The 24,793-nt window shown below is 43.2% G+C and overlaps 1 protein-coding gene across 1 annotated transcript; it reads left to right on the forward strand.

Annotated features, from left to right (window-relative positions):
• Nucleotides 1-10,971: 10,971 nt before the first annotated feature.
• On the forward strand, nucleotides 10,972-24,491 carry TSGA13 (testis specific 13; the record flags this gene model as incomplete). Its single annotated transcript, XM_079785802.1, has 6 exons — nucleotides 10,972-11,097; nucleotides 13,616-13,687; nucleotides 14,655-14,861; nucleotides 22,243-22,382; nucleotides 22,953-23,080; nucleotides 24,322-24,491. 6 exons carry the CDS (start codon nucleotides 10,972-10,974, stop codon nucleotides 24,489-24,491), a joined length of 843 nt encoding a protein of 280 aa, XP_079641928.1.
• Nucleotides 24,492-24,793: the final 302 nt, after the last annotated feature.

A 24,793-nucleotide genomic window follows, 5' to 3' on the forward strand; every position in this document is an offset into this window, starting at 1 on the left:
TTTCCAATACCTATTTAGCTATACTGCTTCCCTCAAATCCAAATCAATATACTTTTCCCTTAGCTCATGTTTAAACTGGCCTTAAAACTCAAAATGTTTCTGTATCTGCTTATGGATTCCTGAGTTACCCTTTCCCAAAGCTTTTACTCTTATAATCATGGAAGATGGTATTGTTTCATTCTTCTTATAAGCAGAGAAGTCCCTCAATTGTTCTTATTAAGGACTTTCTATCTGTTACCATCAGAGGGCGACTTTCAGTAATTTCCTGGGTCAAGGCTCCCTCTTGGGGTGTAATTACAAATTGCTCCCTAATGTTATTCCTTTCCTCTTCCATTAAATCTCTCTGGGACCCAGTCATTTCCCCAGACCTACTGTCATCAAAACATCTCCCCAACCCTTTCCTAGCCCAGTTCCCAAATGTAAAAGCAGTTAGGTCCAGATATAAAAGCAGAGGAACATTCTTCTTTTCTTTAATAGAAGACTAGTTTTGACATTTCGGATCTCGTATATTTCCCTGAGTATCAATCTCTCTTCATTCATCTGTGATACATCCCTAGTTTGCCTTGTCATTTTTAAAGCTAACATTCTCAAGTTCTACTTGTCTCTTCATTTGAAATACCCAATAGGTTGGCCTTACCTGCTGATCAGGGCCCTCCCACTGTTTCCGGGACAGACTGACTCCCTAAGTAAGGGCACACCAGATGCAGGTTCTCTGTAGTGAATTTTCACCTTTTGAGATGGTATTCATTCTTCTTATAAGCAGAGGCCTCTTTCTGTTGGCACAGTCATTGCTACAATGCTATGGTATTCACAAACGTGATTGGGTCCTAACTAATGGACATACTGGGGCCAAACTGAGAGTACAGAGCAGAAGGTGGGTAGGTAGGAAATTGCCTCAGAGAGGCTGTGGATACGCCATATAAATCCCTTTATATTGATTCCACACTGATTTTCCCTTGCACTTAGTATTTTTCCTTTAAGAATATGATTAAAAAGGAAGAAAATTTGGGATGGCTATCTAGCATCAGCATCAATGCCTAGCACTAATAAATCAAACCTAAAAATCTCACATAGTCTACATGGACCTCTTCAGTTATTCGTTCAGATCAACAAATTTTGCTGAGTGTCTACTGTGTACCAAGTACTGCTGATCCAGGCACTGGGGATGTGTAGTGGGGAACAAAGCATGAAAAATCCTTGCCACATTGGAACATATATTCTCATGAAGGAGATGGATAATAAATAAATAAATTCAGGTCAACCTAAGGGCTTTGAAGAATAATAGAGCATAAAAAGAGATAGCATGTGACTGGCAGAGAGTACTTATTTGAGGTGGCTCTGGAAGTTCTCTCTTATACGGTGACAGTTGCCCAGAGAAATGAAAGAAGTGAGGGAGTAAGCCATGGGAATTCTTGGTGAAGAATATTCTGGACAATGGAATTAGCAAAAGCCCTGTAAGGACTTTTTGCTATTCCCTGAACCTTAGCATGTTAAGGAATAGCAAGAGTCTCTAACAGGATGGAGAGACTGGCAGGCAATAAAGTTAGGGAGGGGCAGGGAGAACCACACGGGCCCTTGTATAATAGGATAAGAGTTTGAATTTTATTCTAAATGACATAGGAAGGTATTGACAGGCTTTGAGCCGGAAAATTCTGTGATTTCTTTTTTTTACACGAAAAATATTTATCTATAGAATACATTTGCTTCTTTCTCTCCCTTCCTGTGTGACTTTTGCACTGTCTCTGGGCCTAATTAGGTGTTCACGAGAAGCAGACCCAGCTTGCAAACTTGCGGACATGGCATACTTAGGCTATAATTCATAGACTTTTCTGAAGGACCTGAGAAAAATCATTTAGAATTTTTTCTGATAAAATGCCTATCATTTCTTAGGGGAAATAGAGCTGATAAGAACTGCCAACGTGCAGTCTAATCTCTGCCTGACATATTATTGTTCCTTCCTTAATATTACTTCCCTTTTTTCCCCTCACCCACAAAGATGATTCTGCTCAAAGAAAGCTACAGTTGTGTTTAGGCAGCCCCAAGTGGAAGCAAGTTTGGCTTGGGCCAGAGTGGTTAAAAACAGTCACATTTGAAATATATTTGGAAGATGGAATCAATAGGACTTGACGATGGACAAGTTGGATGTGTAGTTGAGGGGACAAGAGAAATCAAGAATAATGCCAAAGGTTTTTTTTGTCTGAACAACAATATTAACAGCAATGCCACTTACTGAGGTAGGAAAGACTGAAGGAAGAATGGGCTTGAAGGGGAGGGAGAATCAAGAATTATTTTGTACTTGTCAAGTCTGAGATGCCTGTTAGACATCTGGAAGCAGATACCACACAGTTGTATATCCTCCAACCCAAATGTAAACTGCAAGAGGACAGGGCTTTCTGTCTGTTTTATTTACATCTGTATCCTCAGAACCTGGAAGAAGCCCTGGCAGGTGTTTAGAAAATATTTGCTGAATGAACAAATACATGAATAAATATAAGCCCAAGGCTTTTGTTGTTTGAAGTCTTGGCTTGTAGCCCTTGTTGAGGAGAATAATAAAAAAACAAACTGTGGCAAAAAAAAAAAAAAAAAACCACCATTTGTAAATGCCTAAAATACTGAGAGAAGCAGGGTTCTAAGAGATCTTCTCTTTGTCAGGACTCAAACCCAAATTTCTAGATTGACCTGCCACAGGGAAGAAAGGAGAACAAAGTCACTAGAAGGCCAGAGCCTGAACAGGGGAGTGAGCCAAACCCATTTATGGGATCCTTTCATTTATAGGATCTCCCCAAAGAACAAAGAAACACAAAATGGGATATACATTTCCTTCCTGAGGGAAAGCAAAGTGGGAAGGAAGAAAGAAGAGGCTACCTTAAGAGCATCCTCCCCACCCTAAACCTACGAATATTGATGTTTGTAAAGCTTCGGCTGGTATTGAAATTCAATATGTGGTTTGGTATAAGCGCAGGCATCCTCAAACTACGGCCCATGGGCCACATGCGGGTGTTTTTGCCATTTTGTTTTTTTACTTCAAAATAAGATATGTGCAGTGTGCATAGGAATTTGTTCATAGTTGTTTTTTAAACTATAGTCCGGCCCTCCAACGGTCTGAGGGACAGTGAACTGGCCCCCTGTTTAAAAAGTCTGAGGACCCCTGATGTAAGGTATAAAAAGATATGTATACTTTGGTATGAGTGTGCATTATCCTATGTCACTGTTGCTGGCTTTCACAACAGGCAAAGACTGGTGATATTTAGAAGGAATGGGAAGACCAAGAAATTTAAAGTGAGAGAGTGAGGGGAAGCTTCTTGGTTCCAGCCTCTCTGAGATGCTAGTTGCCCATAGTCTACCTTTTGTGGGTGTACTAAATTGTGACATTCAATGTCTCAATTGCGACACTATGTCTCCCACAGCAGGGTGGAATTCTATAATATTACAAATCTTCTTTCTTGGAGAGAGGCTCCCAAAATTGATCACATCTATTTCCTAAACCATTTTTCTTACAGTAGGGTCTTTGATGCTTGGACTTAAAAGCTAAGAATCTGTGACCTTGTTCTCTGGTTTCATTAAGCTAGATCAGGGGCAAGGCTCTAGGGAGACAAGAGAAGGAAACCTGTCAGTGGGGCTGGGGAGGTGCCATGAACGGAAAGCACATCTTTTGCTTCTTCATATATCCTTCCAGCACATTTGATATATTTAGACATTTACCGTGATGGGCATCTCCAGTCCCGTGGTTTTTCCTGAGACTGCTTTCCATCCCTTACCGTCCATCTTGTACTTTTAAAAATCTTTTTTTTTTTCCTTTAGTCCCCATATTCCTGACTCTTCCGGTGCTAAGCCTGCTAAGTTCGGCATTGAGAGACAGCTCCCATTCTTTCTTGTGAACAGATATCCCCATATTTTTAACAGACAGATTTACAAACAAATTTTGTGGCCTTGAATTTCCCAGATTTCCAATCTCCTGCTCTTTCTTATATTTATCTATTTCTGGCAGTCTTTCTAAGCTCTCTATTTATGCCAGAGTGGCTATTACTTATGCTACATTCATTAGCTCTGAAAATCAATTTCCATTCATTCATCGCTGAATAATGCTAGTTCTGTTCAGATTTGGTGTTGTCAACAGATGAGATAAATGAATCTATAAATCCTGGTCCCACTCTGCCCGCGGATGGCAGGCAGGTTACTAGCAAAGCTCTCTTCTCAGTCTCCAGTTTCTAGCAAGCTTTCATTTTTGCTTTGCTAAGGAGATAACTTTCTTTCCTGGTCTCTGGTATCTGAACTAATATAGAACATTAGCTCTAGCTGCAGCTAGGACGTTGAAGGATTTGAGGTACCAAACATATCTCCTCCCCCTACAGGTTCTGAAGCAAATAATAAAAACATTCAAGAATCAGATAAGTTCAAAATATCAAGGGTTGGTTTTGTTTTTCTGTTGTTAGAAGTTGGTTTGGAGACTGTGGCTGGGGCCTGAATATAAACACGGCTTCCTAATACATCCCCCTAGTCACTGATAAACAATAGGTCGCCCCCTGACAAAGGAAGAGCCTCCCCAGATAACTTACTACCTGTTGCTGGCAGGTGGTTTGAGAAAGGAAGAGCCCAAATGGGATAAGTTACCTTGCCCAGCACTCCATGCACGACTTTTTCATTGCAGAAGGAAAGAAGGGAGCACACCAGTGCTGCCACTAGGGCAGAAGTTTCTATTTCATATAGAAGTTTCTATTTCCAAAGTCAAAGATAAAGGGAGAAAGTGATTCCACAAAGAGTTCTTCCTGTTTTGTGCCCTCACTTACTGCTCTTGCTTCTAAGGTCACATTTCCCAGAATGCACTGTGCCACCACTAGCACCGCATCCTTCCTACCCAGCTGTTATCTGGGGTATAAGGTCTCCATCTGGACATGGAAAGTTGTGGAAGTGAAGGGATGAGGGAAAAACCATAAGTCCTATCATAGATCAAAATCCAAAAGGGAGTAGAAAGTGATGATCAATCTAGTTTTGGCTGATGTACGGTCCACCCCCTCCCCACCCCCGTGTCAAAAAAGAAGACAATCAGTGAGTGAGTGATGCATTCATATTGCCTTTTATCAGACAGTCCATGTTCAAGCAAATCTTGGCTCTGCCATGAACTTAAGCCTAGTTGGTTTTTTCATTCTAGGTGTATTTGCCTTAGAGTTGGTTGCGCTGGATTGTTTATTAAGCTTTGGTAATTTCTGTGAGTTTATAAAAATCTTTTTCTATACTTTCAAAAGTTGCAGTTTAGATGCTTTAAGGTAGAAGCTCTCCCCCCCCCCTTTTTTTTTCATGCTATTGTCCTGTGATTTCTGTGGCTACTTTCTCCAGGTTCTGCTCTATCCCAAAATGGCCACTTCTTTTCAGTGTTCTTCATGCCATCCACTCATGATGCTCTTCCTTTGGTGTCTGCAACCTCTGGGGATCTCTGCTATGCCTTGGCCTCTGTTCAGCCCACTCTCTCTCCTGCTTGATCTCGTCCACACCAATGGCTTTACCTAGCATATATTCCTGAGGCGGACTTCCAATACATAATTCTATCCCGAACCTCTCTCTTGAGCATATTTTAAACCATTTACTAGACAGTGTCCCCATCTGCACCTCATGCTCAACCAACCAAAACAAAACTCATCTTTTATCCCCCAAACTTGGTCCATCTCCTTTATTCTCTCATTTGGTAAATTGCACCTCCATTCTCTCAGGTAACCACGCTTTAAAAAGGTGGTTATAATCATTAGTCCAGAGATCCAATTGATTACCAAGTCCTATTCATTCTGACAACTTTCAAATATCCCTTTTTAAATCTCTCTTTGCTGCCAACACCTTGCTTTGGAGCCTATATCAGTTTAAGATTTTTTGTTGTTGCAAACAATAGAAATGAACTCTGATTAATTTAAAGGGGGGGGGGGAAGGAGGGTGGATTTATTTGAAAGGGTATTGGGAAAGCTCACGGAATTGAAGGGAAAACTGAATGACCATGCTTCAGCGTAGTTGAGATCTGGGGCAACTCTGGGGACCTCAGTGAGTTCAGCTCAGTCTTTATGCCTGGGATACTGCATGTGGTAACCTGGCCACAATCATCTTTCATCTCTGTGTGTCTTTGTCAATCTCCCAAATTCTTAGTAGAGAGAATTTGGTTGACCATCTTTGAATAAGCCATCCAGGGCTAGATGGCAGGGATGTGTGGCACAGGTTTGTAAGCACTAAAGGTCCTTATAGTGTCTCATCCCTTTCTCAGTACTGCCATAGCCCTCTCAAAGGCCTCCTGCACCTTTCCAATCTATACTTATTGCATCTTTCCAATCTATATATTTCTAAAATATATAGTGTTCACTGTATCACCTTAGTTAAAATTCCTTGATAGCTTTTCATTCCTCATAGAATAACCTATAAGCTTCTATCAGTGATTTCACTCTTAGATCTGAACTCTAGCTCTCTCTCCAGCCTCATCTCTGCTACCTTTCTGTTAAATCTTATGTTCCAAGCAGACTGCAGTTATTTGCAATTCCCCTAAACAAGCCATGCTTCATTCTAGTCTCATGTTTTTGCTCCCTCTTTCTTAAATACCCACTTCCTCTTCTCTTTACCTGGTTAACTCACACTCATCTTCAAAGCTCAGTTTAGGCATTAGTTCCAAATCTCTTCTAGTCTCTTCTCATTCGGGCTAAATGCTCTTCCTCTGTGCTCTGACAGCATCCTGAATTTATCTGTAACACTAGAGGCTGGATGCACAAAATTCGTGCAAGGGGCTCAGCCCTTGCAGCCGCAGCTGCCTTGTCTGGCCCTCCCAGCCCTGGCTTCATCCGAAAGGTAGTCCAGATGGTTGTCCAGAAGGTCATCTGGATGGTCGTTCCGCTGTTCGGTCTAATTAGCGTATTAGCTCTTTATTATGTAGGATAAGCATTGCAATCTATTCCATTCAACTCTTTCCTTGTCCCTCTTCCTGGCTAAACTATGAGCTCTTGGAGGTCAGTGACTATATCCAATTTGTGTTTGGTTCCTATTAGCTAGGGTGGAGTTTAATGCATCATAAATGTTCAGTTCAATATATTGAAATAAACAAATAGTGATTTTTGAATGCCTAGTACACAAAGATATATATATATATATCTTCACATTTCTACTTTTAAGGAGCTTACTACCTAGGAGGTAAACAATACCTACACATAAGAAAAATATAGGTATTATTAAATTATTATTATTATTATTGTTTACCTAGGAGGTAAACAATACCTACACATTATAAAAGTATAGGTAGAACCACAAGATACTGTATCATTTCATGCACACACAAAAAATGACTGTAAGCTAGAATTTTGGATTTAATTGATCTGGAAAGTCTTCTCTAAAGAGGAAAGACCTGATTAGTAACATAAAGATAGAAAGAAGATTCAAATTCTTTGAAGAGGGTGGGAGAGTGTTTTAAGTATGGGGAGTAAGAGGAAAAAGGCTCACTATGTTTAAGGAGCAGGGTGAAAACATTGTCCAAGGTAGAGGTTGATTAAGATATGGTGAAAAGAGCCCTGGCCAGTTGAGGAATGGTTAGAGCGTCAGCCTGGGACTGAAGGGTCGAGGTTCAATTCCTAGTCAAGGGCATGTACCTTAGTTGCAGGTTATCCAGAGGGCTGGAGAGATGGGGGAGGCAACCCATTGAAGTGTCTCTCTCACATCGATGCTTCTGTCTCTCTCACATCGATGCTTCTCTCTCTCTCTCTCTCTCTCTCTCTCTCTCTCTCTCTCTCTCTCTCTCTCTCTCTCTCCTCCCCTCCTTCCCTTGCACGCTCTAGAAATCAATAGGAAAAAAAAATATCCTTAGGTGAGGATTAAAATAAAAAGAAGATATGGTGAAAAGGTGTGTGTGTGTGTGTGTGTGTGTGTGTGTGTGTGTGTGTGTGAGTGAAAGTCAGAGGTTAGGGGAAAAAATTTGGAGCAGATTTTGTTTGTGCTTTTCATTCTCTGATTCCAACATAGAACACCTCAGCATTCTAGATTGCCTGTTCATCACAAATTCCCAGTGTCTCCTCCAGAATCAAGAAAAGAATAATTCAGATATTTTCAAAGTAGAAAGTTTCTGTATCAAGGCTTTTCCCCCTCTTCCCTAAAGTAAGATTTCCTGGTGTCATTTGAGGTATTGTACACCACATCTATCCATTCTTATTTTTGACATAGTTTCTGTGATTTTTTTCCCTACCCTGAGTTACAGACAAGCAGCACAAGATTTGTGCCCTCCAATTTGATGGCTCCTATTTATTTTCGTTTTAATATAAAGATGAACTGGAAAAACTAAATGTGAGTAAAGGGTGAAAAGCTCATTAGCCTATTTCCCTCTAAGTTTCACAGTTTAGCTCAGCCTAGTCATAAACTTTAGACAATCATTTTTAGGGTTTCTGTCTAGATGATCAAACTAGATATAACCCCAAATAATCACCTTTGACCCTATCAACACTAACATAGATCTTTCCTCCAAACCCATAGACTTAGGAGCTTCAGTTGATAGGCCTTATCAAAGTTCTACTTAATTGTCAAGGCCCCAAAATTTGATCCCCTCCTACTAAAACAAGAAAAACAAGTAATTTCCCAGTTAGGCTACTTCACAAACCATCCTACAAGCCCAGCTCAATCTCCACATCCTTTCGGAAACATCTTCCCCCTCACCCCCACTCCCAGGCATCACTAACCCTCTCTTTTCTCTAAATGGTGGGTTCTAAATCATCACCTCTTTTCTTCCAGTTGTAATTATCAAAATGTGGCAACTCCCTGGACAAACATGGTTGTATTGAGAGAGGATGTCTGCTCCTCCAACTCTCCTCCATTACTGACACAGGAATTAATTTTATTTCAGGTCTTTATGTAGATAAATCTCACCAACATCTCACCAACATCATAGAATTGGAATGTCACCTTGATAGCATTTGGTTAACTCTCTCCATTTTTACAGATTAGAAAGTTGAAGCCCCAAGAGATGTTTCATGTCTGTTTCAGATTTAACAATCACTTCCTCCTCCCATCAGTCTTCTCTTGTTTCTCATACAGGATCAAGAATGGGGCTGGCACACAGTGTGTGCTAAGGAAACAGTGTTTGTATTGAATCGAACCCCTACAGAACGTGGACCATTCAGAAGCACTGAGTTTGGCGTCTGGGTGATTAATTGCTTTGGGTTGGCCCATTTAGCAGTGAACAGCAATGGACCAAAGACTTACCAAGTGTGTAGTCTTATTTGCCCAACTAAGTTATAAATATCATCTTATAGGGACTTATTTTGTAGCTGATAGCACTTCGAACAGTTCTAGCCACACAGTAAACCTTCATTAAAAATGCTTCAATTGACTCACTGTCCTCAGATAGAAAACCAGATCTGGGTCTGGATTTCCTGCAGCAACCGGAGTAGCTTTGCCAAAAGAAAAGCACCAGGCTGTCCAAGTTAGACACAGCTGAGCCGAGGAAGCATTTTTCACGCAGCTCTATGCCTTAAATTGTCCTTGAAGAAAAGTATCTGGAATCCAGTGCTACCTTTTAGATACCGAGGATTTATTTTTAAAGTGGTACAATAAAAATTGTAATATATTATTATTAGGTAACTTAAGGAAATAGGACACATCAAAAGGGCACAAACTTTAAGATGTTAAGTGGGGATGAATTTATTTTGGTCTGACCACAGTGTATCATCTGCTCCCCTTAAAACTATTTTTTAAAAATATTTATTTTTATTGATTTCAGAGATGAAGGGAGAGGGAGAGAGAAAGAGAGAAACATCAACGATAGGAAAGAATCAGTGACTGGGGGCTTCCTACACACCCTACACCGGGGATCCAGCCTGCAACTCAGGTATGTGCCCTGATCTGGAATCAAACTGTGACTTCCTGGTTCATGGATCATGCTCAGCCACTGAGCCACATTGGCCTGAGGTAGAAGCAGGCCACCCTCGAATGGGATTGATCCTGGATTTGGGTTCATTTGTACCATGCTATAGTCCGTTGACCCACCAACAACATAGCTTGACTATTTCTACTTTTCTTATTTTGGTCCTTACTCTGCTAACCTCATTTTTAAAGGAGAGAGGTCTAGTTGAAGTAGTTGTAGGATCCTACTTAATTTGAACTAGATAACCCCCCCAAAGGGAACTGTCTCTAAGAAGGGAACTGCCTACTTATTTTGGTTATAAACCCAATCTTACTGCTGAGCATTTTTTACTATGTTCAGGAAGAAATGGGTTTGATAAGAATCAGTCAAGGAATCCAAAATACTTTATTACTAAAGATTGCAACTTCTAAGAAAAAAGAAAACAAACAAACAAAAAATACAAAGATCACAACTTCTGCCCCTTGCCCTCTTTCCCACAAAGGCGGGTGGTATCTGTGTAAGAGAAAGAGCAGAGTATGAGAATGTTTACTATTGGTTATTATTTTCACTACCCCACTTCTAGGAAGAGAAACTTAGATATGGTTAGGAACACAAGGGAGCCCAGAATCCAAGCTTGAGCATTGAAAATTGGAATTTTATTTGTGAAGTTCCATAACTATATTCCTTCTTATGGAATCATTGGCTAATCATTGGTGCAGGCAGAACCATTTCCATGGGGAGAGGCAAGTAGGCCTTCAAAATTGAAGTAGGTCATCTTCAAGGGTATGCTGAGGGTCCAGCCACCTAAAAGAAGTTCCTTAACCAGTCTACTAGAGCACTTTCTTTAGCGGTCTGAAACCCCTATTTGAGAAGAAATTAACTTATCAGATGTCTCCAAGAGGTCCCACTTGCTTAACTCTTCAATCTGAGATTCTGTCTCTTTACCCCCTACCCCTCTACACCCCCTTCCTCCCCCTCCCATCCGCCCCCCCTCGCCCACTGCCCTGGGACACAGGCTGGATAATGAATCCTATTCTTTACTATCCATAGGTTTTTCAGTTAGTGATCACCTCCTAAATAGGGCTCTTCTAAGTCAGGCTCCCGACTTTGTTAAGGAGATTGAAAACATGCAGAAGACCAGGCCTCTGAGCAACTGGATGTTCTGCCTCTTTTTCAGCTCCTCATATGACAAATCAAAGACTCCAGGAACTAATGCAGTTAAACCTGAGAAAGGAAATGCGGATGGTGATGAGGTAAGGAAGAGAATTAGCAAATGTTCGTTTGTAATCTTTCTTTGGAGTAGCTTAGAATATTTTATAAGGTGTGTCTTATAAACTTTCTGTTGAAAAGCAAAAAAAAGGGTCAAGAGTCATATAGCAAGGTTAATTGATCCATTTTATTCGAGGTAAACAGAGACAGAGAAAAGAGAAAAGATAGGACACAACAGCAATAAATCAGGGTACAAAACCAGGGATCTTGGGGTGTGAGTGTTAAACTCTGACTTACCTAGAATTAGTGGCCACTTCCTTTAAAAAAAAAAAAAAAAATATATATATATATATATATATATATATATATATATATATATATAATTTTTATTGATTTCAGAGAAAAAAGGAGAGGGAGAAATAGAAACATCAGTGATGAGAGGGAATCATTGATCAGCTGTCCCCTGCATGCCCTACACTGGGGATTGAGTCTGACCAGCATGTGCCCTGACCAGAAATTGAAACGTGACCTCCTGGTTCATAGGTTGATGCTCAACCATTGAGCCATGCTGGCTGGGCACATGGCCACTTCTTGCAGCAAAAGTTTGGTTGCATCTTCAGGTTTATTCTATTTAAGTGATTTTTTCAGGCCAACTTTTATCTTATTGGCCAGAGATACTGTTATTCAACATAAAACTAAAACATATTCCAATTTGGACACTCTTGTGGGTTTTGTGAACTGCTGGAGACTAATTTGGAACAGAGATGCACTATCTCAGAAAAATTCAGGAGTGAAAACATATTTTTTAAAATTTATTTGAGAGAAAGAGAGGGAGGAAGGGAGAGAGAGAAACTTCAATTTGTTGTCCCAGTTATTAAAGCATTCATTGGTTGATTGTTGTATATGCCCTTTCTGGGGATTGAACCCACAACATCGGTGTATTGGGACAATACTCCACCAACTGAGATACCCAGCCAGGGCTAAACCATCTTGCCCAGAGACCTTCCCCACTATAATTATTTTTTCCCATTTATTTATTTATTTATTTATTTATTTAGAGAGAGAGAGAGAGTGGAAGAAAGGGAGGGAGGGGAAGAGAGAGAAACATTGATGTGAGGGAGACATTGATTGGTTGCCTGCAACCAGGTATGTGCCCTTGACTGGGAATCAAACCCATGACCCTTCAATGCGTGGGTTGATGCTCTAAACACTGAGCAACATCAGCCAGGACTATAATTCATTTTTTTAAACCTATAGAAGAAAAGCCTTTACATCTTTCCCCCAAATTTTTTTTCCTAGACTTCTATATGATTCTAAATATGTATTTTATATATCATATCTATGAAGCAGGTTTTTCACAATATGCTTTTATTTCGAACAAAGGGACTTCAGTTTTCCAAAAGGTGATAAAATTAAATTATTGCATCTTTGTATTTGTTCCATATTTCACCCCACGCTCCCAAAGCGATGTATGGAGTGACTCTGCTAGGCCTCCTCCCTGTCCTTCCTCAACTCCCTGGAATTGCCAGCTCCTGACATTTTCTTTCAGGAGCGTAATAATGGCCTGTCCTCATCCCACATCTGCCCCATTCTTACTACTTTCCACTTCTCCATTCACCTCGTTGCTTTATTAACCCGTTCAAGTGCATGTTCCCTTTCTTCTGTACCCCATCTTACCAGATCACCTTCCTGGGGACATGGCAATCTTTAGGGCCCAAGTACTAGGATTATGTTCCCTCCCTTCTGTTCTGACTTCTCATTTTGCTAAGCCTGAAGGAGGTACCTCAGCTTTTTTCACTTTGGAGTGTCATCCCTTTGATTTACTCATCCTTAGGTAACCTGGGGCTAAGCTTGAGGCTGGGCAATGGTGGGGGGGGGGGAAGGGGGGGTTAGCATGGGAGACACAGGTGGCTCAGCGCTTCTACCACCAGGCAGGACACTCAATCTGCCAATCACCAGCCAAAAAATGCACAGTGGTAGACAGGAGTCTTACCTAACCCTCAGTTACTTTTGCTAACATTTTGGGGAGAATTACATGCCACAGAAACATTCAGAAATGTAAAATGTTGTTTCTCCTTTCTTCTGTGAGCCTGTCGGCTCCCGGCTCCGTGGGCAGCAATTCCCAGGGCTCCCTTCATTCACAACCTTAAGCTATCGCCCTTTTGTGACTTCCTGTTCTCCTTAAAGAGGTGAGAAGCAAGTTACATGTTGATTTTGACCTGATTCCACTCCCACAGAAGTGAAAAGGCAGAAGAAGGAGGTGTGATCCCTTGGAGTGACTTGTCCCAGTCTGAACTTTAATGCTGCCTTTGTCTACTTCACCTCCTAACAGCTTGACCTGACATTTCATACAACTGGTCCCCAGTTCCATGCACAAGCTTCCCAGTCAGGATGTCTCAGAACCCAGCTCTCCATGCTGTGGCTCTCATTCCAGAAGCCCAGGGTGCAAAACACGAAGCACAGTGTTCCCTTTCGTTAATTTGGCGACCACATTTTAGTGAGAGTCAGGAATGGAATATTGCTTAGGATAGGGCAGCTAGAAACCACTAATTTTGTCTCTAGATTTCTTATGCAGCTGGGCAATCGAAATTTGTTCCAGAGAACCTTCAGTATTACACAGTCCATCCAAAACTGGTAGGTGGAAAAAGCTTTCCCTCCCCTCCTCCACCCACCCCCCCCCCCCCCCCCCCCCCCCCCCCCGCTGCCGTTCCCACCGAGATTCCTAAGAGCAAGTCTCAGCAGTGGGGTAGAAGCTGGAGACAGAGTGTCCATATGCCTCCAAATGCTGCCACCTCTGTGACTGCACAGGCTGCTGGGTCAGGGAGGCAGAGCTGCCCTAGGACACTGGCTAGAGGCAGTTGTAGAGAAAGGCTGCGGTGAGGGAGGGCGGAGGTACTGGGAAGAAGGTGGTCCCTGTAGCTGAAATAGTCTTTTTAAGTTGAGAAAACATATTAATAATCAGAAGGTGTTTCATTCTTTCCCTCTCCCTTCCTCCCTGTCCAATCCCCCGCTTCCCCCCTATTGACAGAAAAGCAAATTTAGTGGAACTGCCTCTGCCCCCACCCACATCTTAAGTGACATGCTGTCTTTTGTGACTGCTTTTCCTTTTAAAACGTTGTGCCTATTATGCATGGTAATGCGGTTGTGCCTGTGGGAAAGCGTTAGTGAGTGAGAACGTTGGTGTCACCCCCACCCTCCAAACTCCTTGACAAGAAGATTTGGGCCCTGGCAGTTTCTAGCCTCGGCCTCTCAGAGAGTTGTAGAGAAGACCAGCGAGATTTAACATAGAAATCTCTCTGCCCCGTTGTATTGAACAGATTCTGTTCAGAAGAATTAAGTCGTCTTTCTCCCTTTATTGTGGAAAGCTTTCTATGTCATTTCCCCAGCCCCTTAGGCAATGTGTGGGGAATACTCTGAGGGCAGAAAGGGCCAGTGAGCTCCAGACTTCTTCTGATAAACATATTTCAGAGCAGATTTGTCCAGCCCCTGTCCTGCCTCTGTCCCTACCCCACAGAGGCAGAAGATTAGCCAAAGGATTTATGAACCTTCTCTTGATATAATCTCTTTGTCTCTCTGAAAACCTTTCTGTCTGTCTGCTCAGAGCCGGTACTATGAGCCTTTGAAGCCCACCAAACTGCAGAAATTTGTGGCTCGAAACAGGAAAATGTTAAGCTTCATGCTCAAAGTCGCAGAGTACGATCAAGATAAGACCATACTTATAATGACCAATAACCCACTTCCCTCTCCTATGGAGCAACAAGGAAAGGACACCGAACCACATTTCTTTTCCAAGGAGTTACTGGTCAAGGTAATGGCACCTGGAGAAGTTTCCTGGCACCCTAAGTAAGGACCCTGGAGAATGAGGCATGAGCTTGAAGAAGGAAGCTAACTTAACATGGTATTCAGGAGCCAACCTCTTCCCTCTAATTCAGTGGTTCTCAACCTTTCTAATGCCGCGACCCTTTAATACAGTTCCTCATGTTGTGGTGACCCCCAACCATAAAATTATTTTCGTTGCTACTTCATAACTGTAATTTTGCTACTGTTATGAATCGTAATGTAAAAATCTGTGTTTTCCAATGATCTTAGGCGACCCTGCTAGCGGTTCTCAACCTGTGGGTCGCAACACACAGGTTGAGAACCACTGCTGTAGTGCCTAAGACCATCGGAAAACACAGATATTTACATTATGATTCATAACAGTAGCAAAATTACAGTTATGAAGTAGCAACGAAAATAATTTTATGGTTGGGGGTCACCACAACATGAGGAACTGTATTAAAGGGTCACGGCATTAGAAAGGTTGAGAACCACTGCTCTAATTCTTTGCCATATGCTTCACCAAACAGAATCTGTAGAGCCTGGAAATACTGAGAGAAAGAGTTGGACAAATTTGGGTCATGAAACTTCATTGCACAAGAAAGGAGAGTCTTAATTTGAAATTGTTTCTCCTTAGCCAAAGATATTTAGTTTGTAGTTAACAAGGTATAAATTAGCCATTGGCTTTCTAGTTGAATATAAAATAATAAAGGATAAACTGAAAAATGAAGACTAAGGATCAGGAATGAATACCTAAATGGGAAAGGAGTAAAGGGTTATACTTTATACCTGTTGCTTTTGGGTGTCAGGAGAAGGGAAGAGGAACAGAGCAGGGAATTGACTATCACAGTATCCAGACACTTGGGACTCTGTTATATACTAAAAAGTTCAAATCCAATTTAGTAACCAGTCAGTGAACATACACTAATCTAAGAATTAAAATATAAAGATGATTACTAGTATATGGCAGTTTCTATCTTGAAGGAACTTGGAGTCTAACAGGAGAGACAGATCAATAAATGAGTAATTATAATATACCAAGATATCCTATATAATAAAGAGGCAATATGCAAATTGACCATCACTCCAACACACAAGATGGCCACCCCCATGTGGTCAAAGATGGCTGCCCCATGTGGACATAAGATGGCCGCCACAAGATGGCCAGCAGGGGAGGGCAGTTGTGAGCGATCAGGCCAGCAGGGGAGGGCAGTTAACGGTGACCGGGCCAGCAGAGGAGGGCAGTTGGGGGAGACCAGGCCTGCAGGGGAGGACAGTTGGGGGGGACCAGGCCTGCAGGGGAGGGCAGTTAGGGGTGACCAGGTTGGCAGGGGCGGGCAGTTGGAAGGGACCAGGCCTTCAGGGGAGGGCAGTTGGGGGGGACCAGGCCTGCAGGGGAGGGAAATTGGGGGGGATCAGGCCTGCAGGGGAGGGCAGTTAGGGATGACTGGGATGGCAGGGGAGGGCAGTTGTGGGGGACCAGGCCAGCAGGGGAGGGCAGTTAGGGGTGACCAGATTGGCAGGGGAGGGCAGTTGGAAGGGACCAGGCCTTCAGGGGAGGGCAGTTTGGGGGGACCAGGCCTGCAGGGGAGGGTAGTTGGGGGACCAGGCCTGCAGGGGAGGACAGTTAGGGGTGACCAGGCCGGCAGGGGAGGGCAGTTATGGGCAATCGAGCGGGCAGGGGAGCAGTTAGGCGTCGATCAGGCTGGCAGGGGGAGTGGATAGGGGGTGATCAGGCTGGCAGGCAAAAGCGGTTAGGGGCAATCAGGCAGGCAAGCAGTTGGGAGCCAGCAGTCCTGGATTGTGAGAGGGATGTCCAACTGCCCGTTTAGGCCCGATTAGGCCTCTAGTATGAATCATAAAAGAATATACAAGCGCTAACTGGTTTGGCTCAGTGGATAGAGCATCGGCCTGCGGACTGAAGGATCCCAGGTTCGATTCCAGTCAAGGGCATGTACCTTGGTTACGGGCACATCCCCAGTAGGGAGTGTGCAGGAGGTGGTTGATCGATGTTTCTCTCTCATCGGTGTTTCTAACTCTCTATCTCTCTCCCTTCCTCTCTGTAAAAAATCAATAAAATATATTTTAAAAAAGAATATACAAGATACAGAACGCATAGTAGTTCTGTTGAGGGAAAAGGGGTAATCAGAGAGGCTTTACAGAAGAGATGACCCCTGACAACGAGTAGGAGAATATTCCAATCAGAGGGAAGGGCAAAGCCATGGAGACATGAGCAAATGAGGCACATTTAGAGAGTTGTAAGAGAGTAAATGGCAGGTGATAAAAGGATATAATCAAATATCCCCCCTTTTTTTGAGGTTGGGAGAAAGAGACAAAAATCAGAAAGATTAGTTATGATGTTACTACAATCATCAAGGTAAGAGATGCTGAGGAATTGGAACTAAATCAACAGCAGAGGAAGTGAAGAATATCTGTTTAAGGAATCAGGATATAAAAAAGATCTTGATAGCCCTGGCTAGGTAGCTCAGTTGGTTAGTGTCCCAATATACCAAGGTTGTGGGTTCAGTCCCATGTCAGGGTGCATGCAAGAAGCAACCAATGAATGCAACAAATCAATGTCTTTCTTTCTCTAAAATCCTATCTAATAAAAAGGGAATATGCTAATTGACCCTCACACCATTGCAAAGATGGCAGTGCCCACAGCCAATAAGGAGGGAATATGCTAATTGACTGCCCCACCCTCAAAGATGGTGGTGCCCACAGCCAATAAGGAGGGAATATGCTAATTGACTGCCATGCTCTCAAAGATGGTGGCACCCACAGCCACAAGATGGCGGCACCCAGTCCCCTCTGCCCTGTGGGTGGCAGGCATGCGGCAAGGCCGGGTCCGCCACCAGGCAGGCCCAGTCGCTTTGCGCACCTGCCTCCAGAGTCTCCCAGTCCCTTCCACTCCCCAGCCACACAGGGCCGGCCTGAGGCGCAGGCAAGCCTCGGATGGCAGTTGCCCAGCCACTCAGGGCCACCCGAGGCTCAGGTAACCAGGGCCGAATGAGGCTTGTGCTGCCAGCAGTGGCAGCAGCAGAGGTGTGATGGGGCATCGCCCTTCCCTGATCGCCGGGTTGCCTCCTACCCCTGAGGGCTCCCAGACTGTGAGAGGGGGCAGGCCCAGGCTGAGGAACCCCTCCTCCTGTGCATGAATTTTCATGCACCAGGCCTCTAGTCAATTAATAAAAACAAACCTTTATAGTCTTGAGAGAGGGCCTAATATAACAAGAAGAAATTAAATGAAATAAATGAAAGTACAAACAAAAGAATATTGTTATAACAGAAATTTGAAGCTGGGAGTGGAATTACCCAAAACAGATTCTTATAATAGAGTTTAGTGAATTTGGAATTAGTATTTCCTTAGTTGCTACATGAATGGCAGTGAGAGATTTCTTTTCAAATAGAAGATAAAATACTAGTATCCAAAGTTATATGTGGACAAAGGAGTTAATTAACTAACATCTTGCCTATGGTGTCTCTTCCTATTTTTAAAAATTTTATTTATTTATTTACTTATTTTTAAATTACCAGGAATCAAACCCACCACCTTTCAACCAAATGAGCCACACATGTCTATACTCATAGCCCCTTCTCAGCAAAATGAAACTACCACAGTTCATGAAGGAAAGGATGCCCTAAGAGGTCTTATTTTTAAAAAATATATATTTTATTGATTATTTTACAGAGAAGAAGGAAGAGGGATAGAGTTAGAAACATCGATGAGAAATCAACATCGATCAGCTGCCTCCTGCACACTCCCTACTGGGTATGTGCCCGCAACCAAGGTACATGCCCTTGACTGCAATCGAACCTGGGACCCTTGAGTCTGCAGGCTGACGCTCTATCCACAGAGCCAAACCGGTTAGGGCTTATTGTGTATAACTAGACTTGGTCCTCTACTCCTAGCTAGGAACAGAAAAGCACACCAGACCCAGGAAAGCAAAATAGGTTGGTTAGTGACCTGTGGTGGTCACCACCAAAACAAAATCAACCAAAAATGAAACCAACCAACTTACCAACAACCCAAATCCCTCAGTTAATCTGATTCGTGTTTACAGGCATCTGAACTAGAAAAAGAAAATATTGAGGTAGTGGGAATGAAAGCTGAAAGGACACAGAGAAGCCATAAAGCCCAGCCAGCATGGCTCAGTGGTTGAGTGTTGACCTATGAACCAGGAGGTCACAGTTTGATTCCATTCCCAGTCAGGGCACATGCCCGGGTTGCAGGTTCAATCCTCAGTGGGGAACATGCAGGAGGCAACCAGTCAATGATCCTCTCTCATCATTGATGTTTCTCTCTCTTTCTCTCCCTCTCCCTTTCTCTCTGAAATCAATTTTTAAAAAATTAAAGCCCTAGCTGTTTTGGCTCAGTGGATAGAGTGCCAGCCTGTGGACTGAAGGGTCCTGGGTTTGATTCTGGTCAAGGGCACGTGCCCAGGTTGCAGACTTGATCTCCAGTAGGGGTTGTGCAGGAGGCAGCCGATCAATGATTCTCTTTCATCATTGATGTTTCTCTTTCCCTCTCCCTTCCTCTCTGAAATCAATAAAAATATGTTTTAAACAGTTAAAAAATAAAGAAGATAGGATAGAGACAATAAGACTAGAATAGGGGCAGGTTGAAATCATAGGGTAATATAAATGAACTAGAGGCCTGGTGCACAAAATTCGTGCATGGGTAGGGTCCCTGGGCCTAGCCAGCTATCAGGGCTGATCAGGGCCTTCCAGCTGCTGGCTGGGGCCTTCCTTCCCTGGCTGCCAGTTGCCAGCTGGGGCCTTCCTTCATTCTGTGCCGCCCCTGGTGGTCAGCGCACATCATAGCGAGCGATTGAACTCTTGGTCTCCCGGTTGAACTCCCAAAGGGATAATTTGCATTACAAGGCTTTTATATAGACAGATAAGCAGGAGCTATAGATAGAAAAAAGGTATATAGGGTAAGGTAAGAAGTGAATAGAGAGGAGGAAGCAGTCAGGAAGAAGTAGGAGAGACATTAACGATATGATGTAGAATCAAGATACATAAACTCATGCAGTGGTGGTACTTAACTAGTGCTATCTTGGATTTGAAATAATTTTTTCATTCCTGTTTTTCTGCTATGAGATCTAACTCTGTTCAGGTTCTGCTCTTTTTGTGGCCAAATTGTTAGCTATGTCTTACTTCCTAGGCACATGTGCTCTTATAATAAAATTCCTATTAGGCAAGGTAACTTTGATGGATGGATGCCTGTTCCTCAAAACTGGAGATGCTTATTGAGAACTAGAGGCCTGGTGCACGAAATTTGTGCATAGATGTGGTCCCTAGACCTGGCTGGCAATCAACGCCCGAGTGTCTGGCATGGAAGGGCAGGTCCCAGCTGACCTCTGGGCCCTGGGCAGCACCTGGGCCCCTGGGTGTCCCCCTCTGCCTGAGTCATCAGGCCCCTGCCCAGCTCTCTCAGTGCCCTGCCCCCTGCCGCCGCCATTGATTGTTGTCTGCGGGGCAATTGGCAGGACAATCAGGCCCCTGCCCAGCTCCCTCAGTGCCTGGGAGCTGGGAAGTGGCCCAGCCCCCACCACCACTGCTGGTCACTATCTGCGGGATGATCGGCAGGGCGATCAGGCTCTGCTCGCACCCACCTTGGCCTGGCACCACCCGCTCACCTGCTCCACCATCCTGCCATGGTCCCGCTCTCATCGGGGCCCATCAGGGTGGCTGACACCTGCCATGCTCCGGGCTGGCCCCTGATGGTCAGCGCATGTCATAGAGAGTGATCGAACTCCCGGTTGAACTCCCGGTTAAGGGGACAATTTGTATATTAGGCTTTTCTTATATAGGATGAGTACAGAATTAAAGGGACATGTTCAGCAGCAAATATTTTTTAAAAAGGCTTTAAAATTCTGAAAGAAAAAGCTCAATATATATCAATTAAGTAGTTTGGTCATTCATTTATTTTTTCATTCATTCAACAAATATTTGTTGAGCACCTACTATGTGCCAAGCACTGTTATGGGTAATAGGGATATATCAGTGACTAAAGCAAAGTTCATCCAAATGAAATTTAATTCTAGTGAGGTAAACAGACAGATCATAAGCAATCATACAGTTAATATAAGCATGTGATAAATGCCAAGACAAAGGAATTGAGCATGATGGGTGTGAGTCGTGATTTTAGATAATGTAGTTTAGATAATAATTTGAATAGTAGGTTCTTAGAAGAGTTGATGACATCTGACACTTTATTGGGGTGATGGGATATGTCTTGCAATTGTGACATCTCACATATTGTTTTCATTTCAGATGGCTGCACATTGGGAAGGATATAAATTTTAACTTTCCCAAATGAGTTATAATGAGATAAATCAGGAGAATAGAAACCCCAAGCCATGTCATATAAAGAAAAATTCAAAATATTGGCAATGTTGAGCCTGGAAGAGACAGAGAGATAGCTTAGGAGAAACTTGATGGATTTCTCCAAATTCTTTAAGAACTCTGTGGAAGAGACACTGGATTTGTTCTATTTGAACTATAAGTTAGAAGTTATAGCTATCAGCTGATCAAAGAGGAAATAGGTTGTGTTTTTAAAAAATATATTTTTATTGATTTCAGAGAGGAAGGGAGAGGGGGAGAGAGATAGAAACATCAGTGATTAGAAAGAATTATTGAATGGCTGCCTCCTACTGGGGATCAAGCCCACAATCTAAATATGTGGGAATGTCCAACCAGGAATCAAACCATGACCTCCTGGTTCCTAGGTCGATGCTCAACCACTGAGCCACTCTGGTGGGCTAGGTTGGTGTTTTAGGTATAGGAAGATTGACCACTTGATAGAGATATTGTGTAGGTGAAATGAGTGTCAGATAAATGGTTAGACTAGATGACTTTTACTATCCTTTCTGAAAGTCTTTGACTCTGTAACCTTTACAAAGTGACATTATTACATCACAAAACATTTCATTCGGTGGCCTCTTCACTTCAGAGAATAGAATGTGAATGAGTTAGCCATCTCTGAGAAAGGAAGGTAGAGTCCTATGGATTCCCCCCCCCCCCCCCCCCCCACCTTATTATCAAATGTTTGGTTTACTAAGCAATTCACTAATTGAATCCTTCTCAAAACCGGGTAAATTCTTCCACCGCGCTCTTCAAAGGGCCAGGGGGCAAGTTCAATCAAGTACTAAGGAAGCTGGCAAAGCTTTGGACAAGTCATCTGGCAAGGAAACAAACATAGGTTAGCCCACTCGGAACTGCTTCCTCTTTTTTTGGTTTCTGAGTGCCTGCTTCCTTCTCTGACAGGTTTGGTCCAATCATGTTGGGGATTGCAACTTAGTCCAAGAACTTTAAGTCCCAAGGCCCATGGTTGACTCCCTTACTTACTCTTCTTTCCTCTGCAGCAGGAAAGTGATCAGCTCAAACCCACTGAGACCTACCTACCCCCATTGCCTCAGAAAAAAAGGTTAAGACCTAAGCTGAAACCAGTCTTCCCTGTGACAGGGTTGAAGGATGCCAAATCCAAGCAAGAACAACTGTTTAGGTGAAGTTCTGGCTGCTCTTGTTCTTTTTCTTTCCCATCATTACCTTATTCATGTTACCATCTCTTTTCAATACGATTTAATACTTTCTGCTTGTTAGGGTATAGAAAGGTACAACTGTAGATTAATAACACACAATCCCCAATATCTTTTACACCCTAAGGAAAGAGAAACTCCTTCAAAGCTAAGGTTTTTCACTAAGAAGGATTTTCAAGAGTGAAGAAAAAAATATTCAAAGATCTATGATTTGAGGAAACAGAAAAAAATCCCCCCCCCCCCCCCAGGGCATGATAAGGGCTATAGCATAGGAACAATGTGCTATGAGATTTTATTTGAAACTAGTTCTATGAGCAGCCTATATCCAGTTTGGAGAGGAGAGAGGAGATTCTGAATTTCCTTAACAGGTTTATAGGCTAGGTTCTAGAAGCATCCCTTTTACTGAACAATATTCCCGCTCTGTACTAATGAACACCTATCCTCGCCTTCTCTCCTCCCCTGGAATCTGAGAGTGTAGTGACTGGTTCCACTAATACCCAACCCTAGGATTTACTAAGTGAGCTTTCTTTGTTAAGGTTTTCCACCAAGAATGATTTCAAGAGTGAAGGGAAGTATTCAACAGTCTGTACTTTGAGGAAGCAGAAAAATATGTTCCCTCAGCTCACCTTTGCTCAAGTCTCTCAAGGAGATATGAAGAAAGATGGTAAGCTCCTCTCGTTCAAAGCAGTGGCTTACAGGACTGAGATGTGGGCAGGTGGGGCAACCTTAAGGGCAAGTCGACATCTCTCATGGAGGTTCTGGAGACTATTTTTCCTTGTAGCTCAGAAGCTAAGAACTGATAGAGGCTCAAGTGGTGCTAGGTTTTGAATTCTGCTTAAATCTTCAATTTTCAAGACTCCATAGCACAGTGCTTTCCAACCACTGCATCACCTACCACTTTAAAAGTTCTGGTATATAAGTTATTTGCCCTATTATTTATTTAATGATTTTGTTCTTGTCCTAATTAATACCATATCATTAACATGGGTTTGATATACTAATTACATGGTTTTTTTTGCCCTGACATTTAACCAAATTCATAATAATTAGAATTTGAAATGTTTATGTATCACCTAAAACTACCCAGTAGTATGCATATATCACACTTGAGAAAAACAGTTCTAGAAGGGCCAAAGGATGTCAGTCTGTCAGTCTCACAGTCTCAGAGGTCCAGGAGTGTCTTCCGGAATGAGGCAGGGCATGGGGTGGGAGGGGTTTGACAGAAGGTTGCATAGAATGGAGGAGGGTGTAAGGAGAATGCTCCTTACAAGTTATCATTCATTTAACCTTTTGCACTCGGATGTCGAGTGTGACTCGACATGGTTAGCATTAGAGTAAAGGAATCGAGAAAAAAGCAAGCGAATGCAAAGGGTTAAGAACGTTTATGGGGCAACTAGTACGTGTTAAACACTTAATTAAGCACCAATAATAGCACATTCGATGTATGAGATAGATGGGCCAAATCATGAAGGGCCTGGGTTATATGATTAAGGGCTTGGGTTTTCTCCACTAGGCAGTTGGGACCCATTGAAGAATTTCAGAGCACTCAATAGATATTTGAGACTCAAAGCCAACACACTTAGGGAAAAGGCTAAGAGGTATAAGAATATACAAGTGACTGTACCGTAACTTAGTAAGAGTTACATGGGTCACAATGTGGTTGTGGATGGAATCATTTGAGAGGGGCGAGGTTAAACAGGGAAGACTCTAAACTGGCAGTGTTTTAAACTGGGTTTTGAGGAAGGTAAGGGATCCAGAATTATAAACAAGGTTGGGAATGGTAGTCCGTGCTCTTACTAAGAGTCAAGACCACTTTACTGGTCCCTGCAAGTGCGTCAATTTCATGCCTCCTGTTGGACCCTCTGGAAATCGGCATTCACCAAGGCACCCTGTGTTTTGTTGCAGTCTCCAAGGAGTCCGAAAGTGACATGCTGCCTAGGAAGGTGGATTGGGAACCACTAACCCTTGCATCGCTCCTGGAACTGAAGCCCACTAAAACCGCGCCTGGGGAGAGTGCCTTCCGCAATGGAAGGGTCAAGCAGTGGTTTCTAAACAACACCATTGTCACTAAGTAAAAATAAACCCTTCAGGCCTCCCGCCGCGGTCTCCACGGACTGAGAGGCCAGCAGAAGACGCTTTCCAGGGCATGTCAACCAAATAAAACCACATTCTGCCCACTGCGAGCACGGGCTGCCAAGTCGCTGGCAAGGTGGGCCGCGCGGTTCCGACCCATCGCAGCAGCGACCACCACGCGGCCGGGGACCCGGCGCCTGGCCCCGCCCCCGAAGGCTGGGGGAACACAAGAGGGCGTGGCCGCGGCCCCAGGGGACCCGAGCGGTCGCGACAGCCGGGGAGGGCGGGCCTTCTCCCCGAGTGA

The sequence above is a fragment of the Cnephaeus nilssonii genome (assembly GCF_951640355.1).
Source record: "Cnephaeus nilssonii genome assembly, chromosome: 12".
In the NCBI taxonomy this organism is placed as follows: domain Eukaryota; kingdom Metazoa; phylum Chordata; class Mammalia; order Chiroptera; family Vespertilionidae; genus Cnephaeus; species Cnephaeus nilssonii.